This window comes from Lytechinus variegatus, chromosome 5 (assembly GCF_018143015.1).
Source record: "Lytechinus variegatus isolate NC3 chromosome 5, Lvar_3.0, whole genome shotgun sequence".
Lineage (NCBI taxonomy): Eukaryota > Metazoa > Echinodermata > Echinoidea > Temnopleuroida > Toxopneustidae > Lytechinus > Lytechinus variegatus.
In genome coordinates this window covers 47,227,697-47,241,541 of record NC_054744.1, presented here as the reverse complement: position 1 = coordinate 47,241,541, position 13,845 = coordinate 47,227,697, and the positions used below count along the sequence as shown (strand labels likewise).

The following is a 13,845-nucleotide window of genomic DNA, read 5'->3' as shown; positions in this document are numbered from 1 at the left end:
ACACGTATTTTCCATATTCTGAAATGCACCCCTTATTTGGTGTGTGATGAAACCCTACCCTTAACAACTAATGGAAACAAAACAATACTCTTGCCAAGCATTCCCTGAATTGAATCTCTAATCAAGTACAGCAATATTTTAATTGTTATGTCATGGGCCTCGGTCGTCAATTTTACCTTTACCTACATCGTTGGGTTTAGCACAGCCCCACCTCCCGCCAATCGTACTCTAAACACGTAGTGTTGACTCTTGGGGCAAAAAGTACATCCTTTAACAATTTAGTCATAATTTTTCATACCATCGCAAATTTAACCCCTATAAACACGTAGCCTCCTAGCAAAAATAGATACCTTTTTTCATTATTTTAGTGTTTTTGACACCCTTAACACATTACGTACATAACGTGCCCTACATGTATCTTGAAAAAGACATCCTTTTTTCTATGTTTTGAGGGTCGCGCATGGTATCCACTCATCAATGTAAGTGCCCCCCCCCCTCCCCCCGAGGCTTCAGTGCTACAACCCCACCCCACAAAGCATCCAAAAGACTCCTGGAGTCTCTACATGGTTAGTTGATTAGTTCACTCAAACAAGTCTCATAAACTTGGTCAGTCTCTGCACTTACCTGAAGCGTCGAGCATAACGCCATCTATATTTACTGTACAGACATTATCAAAAGCAAATCAAATGTTTGAATTTCACATCGGGGAAACAAAATAAGATTACTGCAGAGAGTTCATCGGAAGGTCTGAAAATTCAAATAACACAAGGGATCAAATGTAGCCCACATGTTGTAAGTTGCAAAAGAGCCTCCTAAAATCACTTTCTTTTACAATATTTTATACAAAACAAGAGTGTCGCTAACGCGAGCACATAATATGCCCGCCTGTAATGCGGAAAATGGAGTTATTGGTCAAACAAGAAAAGTGGAAGGTGGCGGCTTCACCTTTGACCTTCTGACCTCAAAATCAATAGAATTGCTGATCTATGCTAGTATGACACACATTATATGAGCCTAGATTAAGTTAAACCAAAGTTATCACGTTTAAAAGGACTTAAGAAGGGTAAGGTGAAACATGTCACTGTGACCTTGACCTTTGACCTTTTTTAACCTCTAAATCAAAAGGCTTCCTGGGATCCATACACACCAAATTATATGAGCCTAGATTAAGTTAAACTGAAGTTATCACGTTTACAATGACTGCAGAAGGGTAAGATGAAAACATGTCAATATGACCTTGACCTTTGACCTTTTGACCTCCAAATCATTTGGCTTCCTGGGATCCATGCTAGTATCATACACACAAAATTACATGAACCTAGGTTTTGTCTATCATGTTTACAAGGAAAAGTTAACGGACAGACAGACGGACGGATGGACAGACAGACAGACGGACACCGAGCATGATACCATAATACGTCCCGTCTAGACGGGCGTATAAAAAAAAAGAAAATTGGAATGAACAGCTACATGTATATTACAGATGTGGCCTACAGTGGAAAAGGCCCACAATCCATGTCATGTGTAGATCCAACACCCCTGTTGAGATCATGAGCTTTCTTGAAAACCTTGAAAAATAGCTTCAAATTGAGTCTGACAAAGCCTCATCCTGATGTTACAGGCTTCTCCTGAAAATTAGAATGAATTTCACGACAAAGTGAACAAACTCATTCTCACAAATTATCCCCAATATCTATCTTACTGAGGAAAAAATGAGAAGTACTCCACTGATACTTTAACCCTATCTAGGCCGGGGGGGGGGGCCTCCGAGGCCCCCCCCTCAACGAATCACGCAATATTTTCGCAGTGCAAAATTTTTTGACCGCGCCGCTCGCTGACTTTTTTTACTTTCAAGTCTTGCGCAACTTTTGAGACCAACTTTGCGTCACCCGGGTACATGGTTCCGAAATTACGCAACATTATGTAAGTGCATGTCAGACCGAAAATTGCTCAAAAACGTGATTTTGTGTACAAAGTCAATGCAAATTGTTTTTTCAACCAAAATTCATAAATGTATGATTATTTTTAGTTTTGCTGGTCTAAATGTATTTATTTTATGCTTTTTATGATCACAGAAGAGTCCCCAACAAATTTCATTGAAAAAACAATGAAAAACAAAAGGTCAAAAAACAGAGAAATACATAAGAAATTGCAAAAAACAATAAAATACATAAGAAAATGATTTGATATCGCAATTTTTTTCATGTACACTTGCTAAGAACACCACAAAGAGTTTCTATACCAAAAATTAGTACATTTGGAGCTTTATTTAGGGAGTTAGAGCAAAAAGTATGAATTCGCATACTAATTATGCATAAATTAGCATAATCACTTAATAGCGATTCACATGAAATAAATTACTATACAATCTTGTAGATTATGTCCCAGGCAACCCGCGTGCCAATTTTCGGCGCGATCGCGCGGTCGACGGCCGAGATCTTAGGGGGGGGCCTGGGAGGCCCCCCCCCCCCATTCCGAGGGCCATATGAACTCCCAAAATACCCCGGCCTAGATAGGGTTAATATAGACCATTTGATTGATCAATGTTTAAAAAAAAATCAGGGTACAATGGTGATCATTTTCACTCTAAACATTCAATGTTAAATCAACATTTGAAAGTTTGGAGGAGCGACAACCTTTTCCAAATGTTAACCGTGTATAAAGCTGAATCCAACATTTTAGGTGTTGGGTAGAACCATTTAAAGTGGTAAATGCAACATTTAGAAAATGTTGTCACTCCTCCAACCTTTCAAATGTTAAGATGACATTTCTTGTTTTAGAGTGTTGGGATCTATTTGACTCAGTGCTTCTGCTGTTCATGCAATTTAAACAAAGTTTTTCATTTGTTTTGTTCTTCATTATGCATGCATACATGTACATGTACATCATCCAATGAAAGCAATATTGAACCACAGGTTCAGGAATTGGGATAAAATTCATCAATATGAGATGAGAGAGCATGGATTTCAAAAAGACATGACAAACATCCCATGTGTCTGATAGCTTCTGGCAATTATATGACAGTCAGGTCCTTCAGGGAGATACTGATGGATTGAGGATAGCTGATTTCCTTTCATTACCATGGCTGCAGAAACCAGTACCATTTTCACATGTTCATTTCAATACAGGAAAACATAAATAGAATAATTATCCTGATATCAAAGCGAAAAAGCTTTTTGTGATTATAAATTTATGATTTGGAAAGACTATTAAAGTGAGTCATTAGAAGCAATAACCCAAAATGGCTTTATCGCATATTAATGTCCCTCTCTATCAGTTCAGACTGTATGCATGTCTATTGTGTACTACAGGTGTACTAGGCGCATCTCTTATTCGCCATCTATCTTGGTTCAAAATAATATGCAAAATAAGAAATCAAATGAAATGTAAGCCTAGCATTTTATTTTTGTTTTCTTCTGCCTTTCACAAAACTATGCACTGCATGGGTGGTTTACGAATGAGAAACCAATAATATACTGTAGGTACATGTATAGGAAATACTAAAAACTTTTCCTCATCTGAACTTAATATATAGTTTGACTCTAAACATGATTCCATCAAGATCTTCTTTTACTATATAAAATTTGCACACGTGTATAAAAAAAAATCAGTTGGAGAAAAAAAATACTGTCTGATATGTAAATAGGTATTCACTAAAATTATTTTATTTCTAATTTTAATAAACTACAAAAGGCATCGTAAATGTGTTATATGTTATTCTATCATTGCAACATGTGACACCATCAACTCATTTATTGGCAATTTGCACAAATAATGATTTTGTGAGATGACAATGTAGGCTAAACTTCAAAATATCCTAAGTTTCAATAATATCTGATAATCTTGAAATTTTCAATGTTAAATGCTTCTTTGGTTTTATCTTTCCATTCAAATTGACTTTTAAGGAATAACACTGCATTTTTTTTCATACAGTATGTAATGCAGGTATTCTAAAGGTTCCACTTAATTTTAATCTCATGAATTTTTTTTATAAGATATGTCATTGCCTCATGAACAAATGAATGCACATTAATGTATAATAAACACACAATGCCCTCCAAAAATAACAAATATAAAGACAGGCAATCTTAACATGTAAACATTTGACAGCAAGATAGCTCATTACCAATTCCCCATCCACAGCCCAAGACACGTACAATTCATCTTGCATAATTTATGTTAAGGGCTTACCATTTAGGGCAGTTGGCCATGATGGTGTAAATCTTCCACGACCAACGACACCTCCCGTCGTTTCTCTAAAGATAAGATGATGAAAATGAACGATGGAGAAGAGGAACACAATATCAAGGTTCAGCACCTCATCTTATTGGAATAGTGTACAGAGCTCAAAACGTGCCAACTCAAACCATCCAAGTATTTGAGACTGATCACCGTCTGCAGCCAAATCGCCCTGCTCACATCATCGTCTAAAAATTCTGTGAATTGGGTTACCCATTGTGGTCGTGGATAGAGGACAGTTTTCATCCAGCCAATGGGGAGCACATGCAGATTTCCTGATTGATGGGCTGAAGTGGGTGGGATTTCAATAACCACAGATGATCTGAAAAAAGAAATCCAAATATGATGAGGTTGAATCTTGTGATATATTGACATGTAAAATAGCAGACATGCAAACATGTACAGTACAAGACACATATCTCTTTTGTTCAATACCCAGAGGGTGGGGGGGATTTCAATAACCACGGGTGACCCCATCCTAACATCCCACGATTTCTCTTCTCTTTCATTGTTCTCTCTCTCTTCATGTCCTACCACTGTGTACCCATCTACATATATTTTTATCTTCCCTCCCTCCCTCTGATGTGATGTCCCCAGTTTCCTTCTTCTCATGTCATTGAAATCATTCATACACAGTAGTCTTGAGACAGAATAAGATGTGGCATGATTATCTTGTTTTTCAATCTTTTTTTTTCTTCTTGGTGAACAACATTGATATTAATTAAGGTTTATTCATATCAACATTTCCATTTTCAAATATCATCAACTCAATACACATAATAGATGATACAGATTTTCTTAGATATATGCATAAATATCCTTGTAAGATATGAAATGCGTGTACATAATAACAATAAAAGAAAAATATGATAAAGTATTCATGTAGTTGGTTATGAAATAATGATAAAAAGAGAAAATGAGAGATGTAGACGAGGGAGCCAAAAGTAGCTTGTTGGGTGAAGGCTCCAACGAATATGCATTGAGATTTGAGAGTCTCATAAAAATATCAATGACAAGAAAGAGTAGGACAGTAAATAAAAGTAAAGCAAAAGGAGGGAGACACAAATATGTATTTTATAAATATATAAAATGAAATACAAAAGAATAATTTGGGGTAACATAACATCATCATCTAACTTACTGTACAGTGAACATGTATATTCATTAAAACAATGAATGTACATGTACACATGTAGAGCCACTTGACTGAAGAACTTTACAGATAAATTCCAGTTTTGGTAACGATCGCAAAATGACTTTTTACAGAATCTAATATAATGACCACCCAAGTGTCTGTTTGTATGAATAAAAAATATGTGCCAAAGGATTTTGGAAGAAATTGTGTAATTGCTGAGAAATAAGCAAAATAAGCGCGGATTCGGCTTCCGTCGGTTCTTTATTCCAGCAATAATAATACATTGTCCCACGTGTGCCTATCTGTGTTGGTGATCTTCATTATGAACATTTTTCAGCGTAGATTTCAAGATTTCACAAAGTTCAGTTTATGTCAATGTACCAGATCTAGAACCTCGATGATATACTGACAATTAAGCCTGGTTTTACAGACTTTCTCATGAAATCAGTGTTTACTGCAACTACTGGCATTTCTCTTTAAAATGTCATATAAACTACTATTCCTTGTACAATTTTTAATGGAATTTTCAGTGTTTTGTTTTATCTGTTCAAACCAAACTACATGTATTTTAAAGGTCAAGTCCACCCAAGAAATGTGTTGATCAGCACAATGCTGAAAATTTCATCAAAATTTGGGTGAAAAATAAGAAAGTTATGACATTTGAAAATTGTGCTCATTTTTCACAAAACGGTTTAATGTGTACAACTCAGCAACATGCAAATGAGAGAGTCGATGATGTCCCTATTTTTGTTTTTTATAGTTTGAATTATACAATATTTTAATTTTTACCAATTTCATAATACAAACTAACTTGACTAAACCATGAAATGTTATAACAATGATAATTTTTCATTTCCAGGGAGGACTAAAAGCTTTCTTTCACATGAAAATGAGGGGAAAATAAGAATAATTCATATATCATGTAAAAATACAAAAATAGTGAGTGGATGACATCATCAGTCCCCTCATTTGCATAGGCCTATATATATATATAGAAAATGTCAGCAATGTTCTAATTTGATGTAAAATAGCCATTTCAGAGCACTAGCAATTGGATATTAAAAAGCTACTGACCAATTTGTTTCATTACCTTGATGCAGCACTTACTCTGGAAGACAAAGATTATTTCCTGAAAATTTCTGCCAATTATGTGTTTGAGAAGGGTTTTTATAAACAAGACAAATACAATGGCCCGTATTCTGAAGTCGGGTTTAACTTAAAATCAGGTTTAAAGTTGTGGTTTAAGTATGGTGAGCCAATTGTTACATAAATCACTACCAGTAGAGATAACATACTTCAGCTCGTTTGGCTCTCAAATCATTCATAATTGTATAGGAAGTATAATTAGATGATTGACTTTACCATCGATGAATCAGGAAAGAGCACAATAATCATAAGAAACATACAACTTAATAACAAATTTGATACTTTTGGCTTCCCATACTTAAACCACAACTTTAAACCTGAATTTAACTTAAACCCGACTTCAGAATACGGGCCATTGAATAATTCAATTCAATTCAATTCAAGGTTTATTAAAAACATGAGTCGCAGCCAAATGGCTGAATTGTTCATGTATACAAAGTAAAAACAATAAAAAGACTCATTACATATTTCAAACATTAAAAAACAGTAAACTTTGTAAAAACTGACATGAGAAATATGTGTATAGGCAAGAATACTTTGGCAAAGAAAATTTATATACATGTACATAAGATAATGAGGAAATAGTAAATTAAAAATAATAAAAACAAAATACGTAAACGCTTGTAAAAGATCAATAAAAATATATGGATATTAAAAAGAGTTGATTTCCTCATTCATTAATTTTATCTTGATCAGGTACCCAAACAAATTGAAATCAGTGTAACATCAGTATGTTGAACTAAATCCAATAAAACACATTTTAGTTTGCAAACATCCTTCACATCTGTTCGGGGGCACGGCATACATGTATAATCTAGCAATGTACTTGACAATTCACTTTTGAGGGGATTTACCAAAACTAAAGATGGGCTTCAAAAAATAAGCTCTTAATGCAACATCAACTTATTAAAAACACAGAAACCAAGACTAAATGGATCTAAACTGAAAGAATGACTAGCTCTGAAAAATATAAATAGATCTCACCATTTTTGCTTTTCACGTAAATTGAAAAAAAAATGCACTTCAGTTCCAGCTTAAATTCTCGTGCTTTAATTAGAGATGGAGTCTGGACTTAATGTGCAGTGGTTCTGGTACCCACATATTTCTTTACACATTATTGCAAATACAACCTGTGTAGAAATAAAATAAGATAACCTGTCTAGATATATTTGTACAATGTAAATATGCTAACATGTACTTTTTTGTAGCTGTTTCAACCTACATAAATGCAAGTACTTCATTCATGAATAGTTTCTAATCACACAAATTGCTGCTTTACAAAATGTACACCTGAATAGAGTATGGATGAATGGACTGCCATTTGAATGCAAAGATCCATGCAGCGCTACAAAGGATGCGCTGCACCGATAATGATGCATGCATGGACACACATCATCAGTTCATAAAGAAGAGTCAAGATTCATAACATGGCTATTTGAAAGATTATAATTTATTTCAATTAAAAATTTTATGACATGAAAAACCTGAAAGAAATCTCTACTCATCACAGATTTATTCTCTGCACTATACACATTCGGGCACTCCAATCCTTTCAGAGTTGGGTAGATACATGTATAGTAAATGTAATAGTATGTGGTGTCCCTAGTGCCATTGCCTGGCCTGGATGATCTGGATCTGCTGATCTTTAGCAAGTATACATGTAGCCACTAGTCACCATTATATGCCTACCGCCTAGCATACCCCCAATATGGTCCAGGGTACATGTAAGTGTAGACTGATAAATCAGATGTTTGGGAGGATCGCGCAGCTACAGCTGTGCATACCAGCCAGCAGCCACTGGCGCGTCCATTTACGCTCAGCTGTAGCTGATGGCGATCAAGAGATCGAAGGCTGACTAATTCTGATCTGTTCGTCATCAAAATTTGCTATTTTCCAGCATATTTTTTCTGAAAGGTGGTACAAAGCTGAATATAAATTATCTCTTTTTTATCATTTATTCCCTTTTCCCCCGTCATAAAGCAAAATTTAGGAATAATCGAGGACGGTGAAAAAATCACACCCTTTTCTCCATAGAAGCTGTACATGTAGTTACATGTATAAGGCATCAGTGAGCTCAACCACTACAAGCCCAAATAACCATCATCGGTCTATTGACGGAGGGGATGCCGCGGAGCCAGACAAAGTCTAAGTGGAGCATATTCCTGACAGAAATAGACCTATATATTGATCTATTGAAAGTGCTGCTTCAAGATGATGAAGATAAACGCACTGGTTCTGTGTGTATGTGTGGAACTTTTCACATACTATTATTTCATATAAAAGGCCCTTTTCCCTTGTAGTGCAGACCTGTGCATATCACAAAGTAAAAACATCCTTGTTTGTGGAGCATACTATACTTCTGAATCCAACTGAAGAAGGCCTTGAAGGCATCAACATTGGGATAATGGGCTGGATCCTGTTGGAGGTTGTTCCAAGTCTTTGCAGCTTCAACAGTTGAGGCAGAAACACGGGGTGTCACATTACATGATATCAAGTATGGTTGGAGCCTCCCCATTGGTTGGAGCTTCCCCAGCATGATCAGTTATTTTCGTCTGACATGTGTAATAAATGTGACCAGATTATTAAAGATTTCATGGTCAAATCAACCACTTGGATTCTAGATCTAGTACCTTTAGTCAATCTGTGACACACAAATGAGACAATTTTAGTCAGGATCACTTAAAACTTTTTTTAACCTGAAGCCTGCTGGGTTATGGTATTAGTGAGTGATTGTTACCAAATGTGTGCATTAAAATTTGCATATTAGAAATTATTTAGATCTAGATCTAAATACGTTTAATAGTACTTTGCAACATCCGTCCAATTCCGGAGGGGGGGGTGGAGGGGGGTACTTGACAAAAAAAGTGGTACAAGTAGGTATGTGTCGCGGGCGAGACAAAATCCGGGGCTTTGGTGCGAGCTTATTGTAAAAAGGAGGGCCCTCGGAACGGGCTTTGGAACTACAAATGTTTGTGAACCGGGGTTTTACAATCTACAAGTGCTAAGAATATTTTCATCATTTATACTTCACACCAATATCTTCACCAACATACCTCACCTAGCTCTTTACATTTATGATTTGACTAAGTTTGCTGTATTCTTTTTGGCTGGCTAGTCAGCAACTGTAACTTAGCTTCATCGAACTAGGTATTATCTCTCCCATCCCCGTCCCTTTTTCTTGTGGAATTTAACCCCTTGAATTCCACACTTTTTTTGTCAAAACAACAAAATACGGTCAAAATACCTTATCAGTGGCTTACCAGTACCAAAAAAAAAGATTTCGTAAAGTGGCCAACTTTTCCCACAGAAAACAAACAATAACATTTTCAATTAACCAAAATATTTCACACATGAACTTAAAGACATGTACGGTAGGAAGCTGATGATATCGTAAAAAAGAAAAGTGATCTGAACCAAAAATTTTACATCTTTATATTTTGTAGGCATGGGAGGTATTTGTGCATTAATGGTGGCAGCTTGATGAATTTAAAGACCCAGAACGAAACCCAAAAATGAAAATGACAAATCATTATACCAATCTAAAGTTTTATTAGACTAGTACTATTAAATACAGCAATGTAAAGTTTTATGCATTTTCACTGCTTAGCAGCCGAGTATTTTGCTTAAGAACAGCCCCAATTATCAGGCTTTAATGTGCTTTTCACCGGCCTCGAGACCATGACGTCACGTTATGAGAGAAGCAGTGTGATTCCATAGGTTTGTACACAGAAAAACTGGGTGACTTTTTTACATTCCAGATTATGCATTTCATTTTCTTCACTTCTATCAGAGTGATATCACATATATTTTTCCCGCATGCTTGAATTTATGAAATCAACAGTTTTGGACTAGTTTTTGCCATATTTTAATTTCCTGCTTATATGATGCAGATTTCAATTCTATCTGCATTCAGATTATGTGTTACATTGATAGTCTGGGCTGCCAGAAAATGTGAAGATGTCGCTACATACATTTAACTAAATTGTTCACTCAAAGTATAGAATAAAAATTTGAGGCCAATAATTTATGTTAACCTCAAATGTTTAGTATATGTTGGAACCCTGCTTACAAGCACTGTGCTTATTAAGGGTATCCCTCCTATTTAAACAATATTTGTATTTCATGTCAGATTTTTATGTCCACTTATTTTTAAAGATGGTAAATAAATTGAAATTGATTTCCTTTTTATTCAAGGTACATAAGTGTATTTATACATGTATCCTGGATATTAATCATTCTCATACTATTGTTTATATAATAACCCTACACTGCATCATCTCAAATGATAATGCATCTTCAAAAGCTTTGGTTTCGGTTGTGGTAATATAAATAAGTTTGATATTAATTTCAGGAAATTTGTCGTTGAGTGGCTCAGTCTTTTTTCCGGCTTCTTGTTCTCGACCGAAACTGTCATAATACATGTAGTAGGGCAAGTTCAATAATTAACAATTTTTCTTTTTCGGAGGTAGTAATATCAATTGAAGTAAATAGGTAGAATAAAAAGAATAGTGTTACAGACCTGCCAGTAATATCTGTCTTCGATAAGGTCAGTCACTATGACATTGACACACTAAGTACTACATTCTACGTATTTTCAGCAAATAGCTATCACGACAATTAGCCAATAAGCAATGGTGCCTAGTTACGATCTGATACTATTTTCACCAACGTGAAATACACCATTAGTTTCCTACCTGACCACTTGAACACAATTATTTTGGTTATTATAGAGTTAACTGATTCACTGAATTAATACATAAATAAGCATATAAATAACTAGACAGGAATAACCGTCGTTTCTGGGGATTTATTCAACAATTTCTGACATTTTACTGTAATCCCCATTCATATGTGTGAGTGGAGCCAACGTAGTTCAGCGGAACAACCAAAATACAGAGACTGAAGCTTTTGGTCTAATAAATAACTTAATAAATAAAATGCAAACCATTTCACCATTTTTTTTGACAGAACTGTTCTTGGTCATGTTGGTGGATTTAGCTGCAACTTCCAGCAAGGTTCGTGTGGCTACACCCAGGACCAGGGAGATGACTTCGATTGGACGGTTTGGACCTGGTTCCAAGGTAGTACCAAGACCAGTGATACTGATACTGGTATGTGGACCATACCAATGCCATGGAACTACACAGGTTAAGGTCTTTGCTTCGTATAACCCTTCTCATTTCTCAGTTCATATTGGATGAATAATTAATCATTTTGTTTGAACATTTATATTCATAATTCATACTTTATTTGCATGGATTATTATGCTTTTTCGCTGATTTCCGCTTCTTATGCATGTTACAATTACTATAAAATGTGTGACCATGATGCCCAAGAACACTGAATGTGGTGTCAAGACCACCAAAGTCAAAGACAGGAACATGAACTATGAAGAAAATGAAGTTGTAATATCTGTGTAGACATGTAGAAAATTGAAATGAATAATGACTATTGAATTGAATATTGACTTTTTTGACACGTTTCTACAGCACAAATCTGGTGCCATATTGCCTAACCTAACATTAGAGTTAGACTTAACGTTAGGTAGGAAATCTGGCACCAGATTTGAGATAAAACTAGAAGATACCGCCGGTACCGGTCCCGATGCTGTCGGCCTTCCAACTGAGCAGAGAAGGCGTTTCCTTCAGTTCCAGAGTCCGAACAATTCCATCTTGCCTTCTTGGTTTGGAATTGGTGAGAATTTTATACTTCAAAATTTCCAATCCATATGGATCTTCACCTGTAATGCCAGAATTTGTGACAGATTGAAGGAAAAACAATAAACCAAAAACAATTCTTACCTTATGCAATGACTGCGGCAGAGACAAGGCAGAACAGGTTAGAGATTCTCGACCTTCAAGATGTGTGTGGTTCGCAATGGTGTATTATGTGCAGTCACTGCCGTGGTATACAAACGCGCGACCTCTTGGTATTAAATAGCCCCAGCCATGGTCATGATGGTAGGATCGTGGAGCTAATAGCTCTGTGGTATGCCGGTAGGATCAAGGAGCTTCCAACACATTGGTAAGATCTGGATGTGTTTTCAGGATCTCCGATACCATTTGCAGTAGGAGGAAGAAAGTGATTTTTTACTCAAATAAAAAAAATATAATTTTTCGTCATACACCGTATAGGTATCAACGCAGAGGAAAGAAATAAACGTTGCGATGAGTTAAATCATAATCATACCTGTGCTCAGTAGCTTACCTAAGATTTTCCACAGGGGGAGGGGGCAAAACCGTCCGCCGAAAATTTGACAAGCAAAAAAAAGGGTCATCAATCATAAATAAAGGATTTCGTACCCCCCCCAAAAAAAAAAGTTTTCAATGATGAAAAAGGTCTTCAATCGTACCATGCAGAAATTGTATTATTGGTAATAATTTCATTATGTGAGAGTAAATGGCGACAATAGTCAAATATGACTAATCGCCACTCAAACCAATATAAGAAGAAGAAAGAAAAAAAATGACAAGCAAAAAAAAAGGTCTACAAGCTCGTCGAGGGGGGGGGGGGCAAAAAAGATTTTCAAGCTCGTCGGGGGGGGGGGGGGGGAAATAGGTTTTCAAGCTCGTCAGGGGGGGGGGCAAAATAGGTTTTCAAGCTCGTCAGGGAGGCAGACTGCCCCCCCCCCCGTAGGTACGCTAGTGCCTGTGCTAGAGAAACGCTTCATGAGAGCACTGTATTAAATTAAATACATGACAATAATAGATTTTACAATCTACTGAGATTTTATTCAACATGCACATTTCAATCAATAAAATCAAATCGAATCAAACAATACTTTAAAACTCATGTCTTTTCTTGTATTATCTATCGGTTCTAGACTAACGACACAATAACGATTTTTAACATCTGGACCCGTAACTTATTCATAATGCAAGTTTTTAACCAAATGGCGATCGGATTTGGGAAGTTATTGACAACCTAAAATCTTACCAAAAGCTTGCCTGATATATATATATATATTTATTTTCATCTGATTTAATTGCGATTTGTCCATGTGAAAATCGATGCATAGATCCTTCAAATTGAAATTGCCCTCCAAATAAGGACCGATGATACGGAAATGGTCAGATCTGACCTTTATACATGTATTGTCCAATTCTGTCACACTGGACCTCGGGATATACCGGAACAACATCCGAGGAACACATATCCATGAATTTGAATAAAGCTTTTATTATAGTAGGCCTTAATTGTAAACACATTTCATTATCTTGAATAACTACTTACACTAAGAAATGGGGGTCAAAATTTAAACTCTGTACTTTTGGTATATAGGGCCTATATGCACACCAAGGGGTTATAATGAGTGCAATATGGGG

At 36.0% G+C, this 13,845-nt stretch overlaps 1 protein-coding gene across 1 annotated transcript in view; it reads right to left on the bottom strand.

Moving 5' to 3' along the window:
* The window catches only part of LOC121416320 (alpha-N-acetylgalactosaminide alpha-2,6-sialyltransferase 2-like), a 34,868-nt gene extending 22,423 nt beyond the window's left edge, over positions 1-12,445 (bottom strand). The window contains exons 1-2 of the mRNA XM_041609873.1: positions 12,322-12,445; positions 4,192-4,561 (exon numbers count right to left, since the gene is read on the bottom strand). Coding sequence (XP_041465807.1) covers positions 4,192-4,211 — 20 coding nt within the window. The 5' untranslated portion in view covers positions 4,212-4,561; positions 12,322-12,445. The remainder of the gene's footprint in view (positions 1-4,191; positions 4,562-12,321) is intronic.
* Between the last annotated feature and the right edge of the window lie 1,400 nt (positions 12,446-13,845).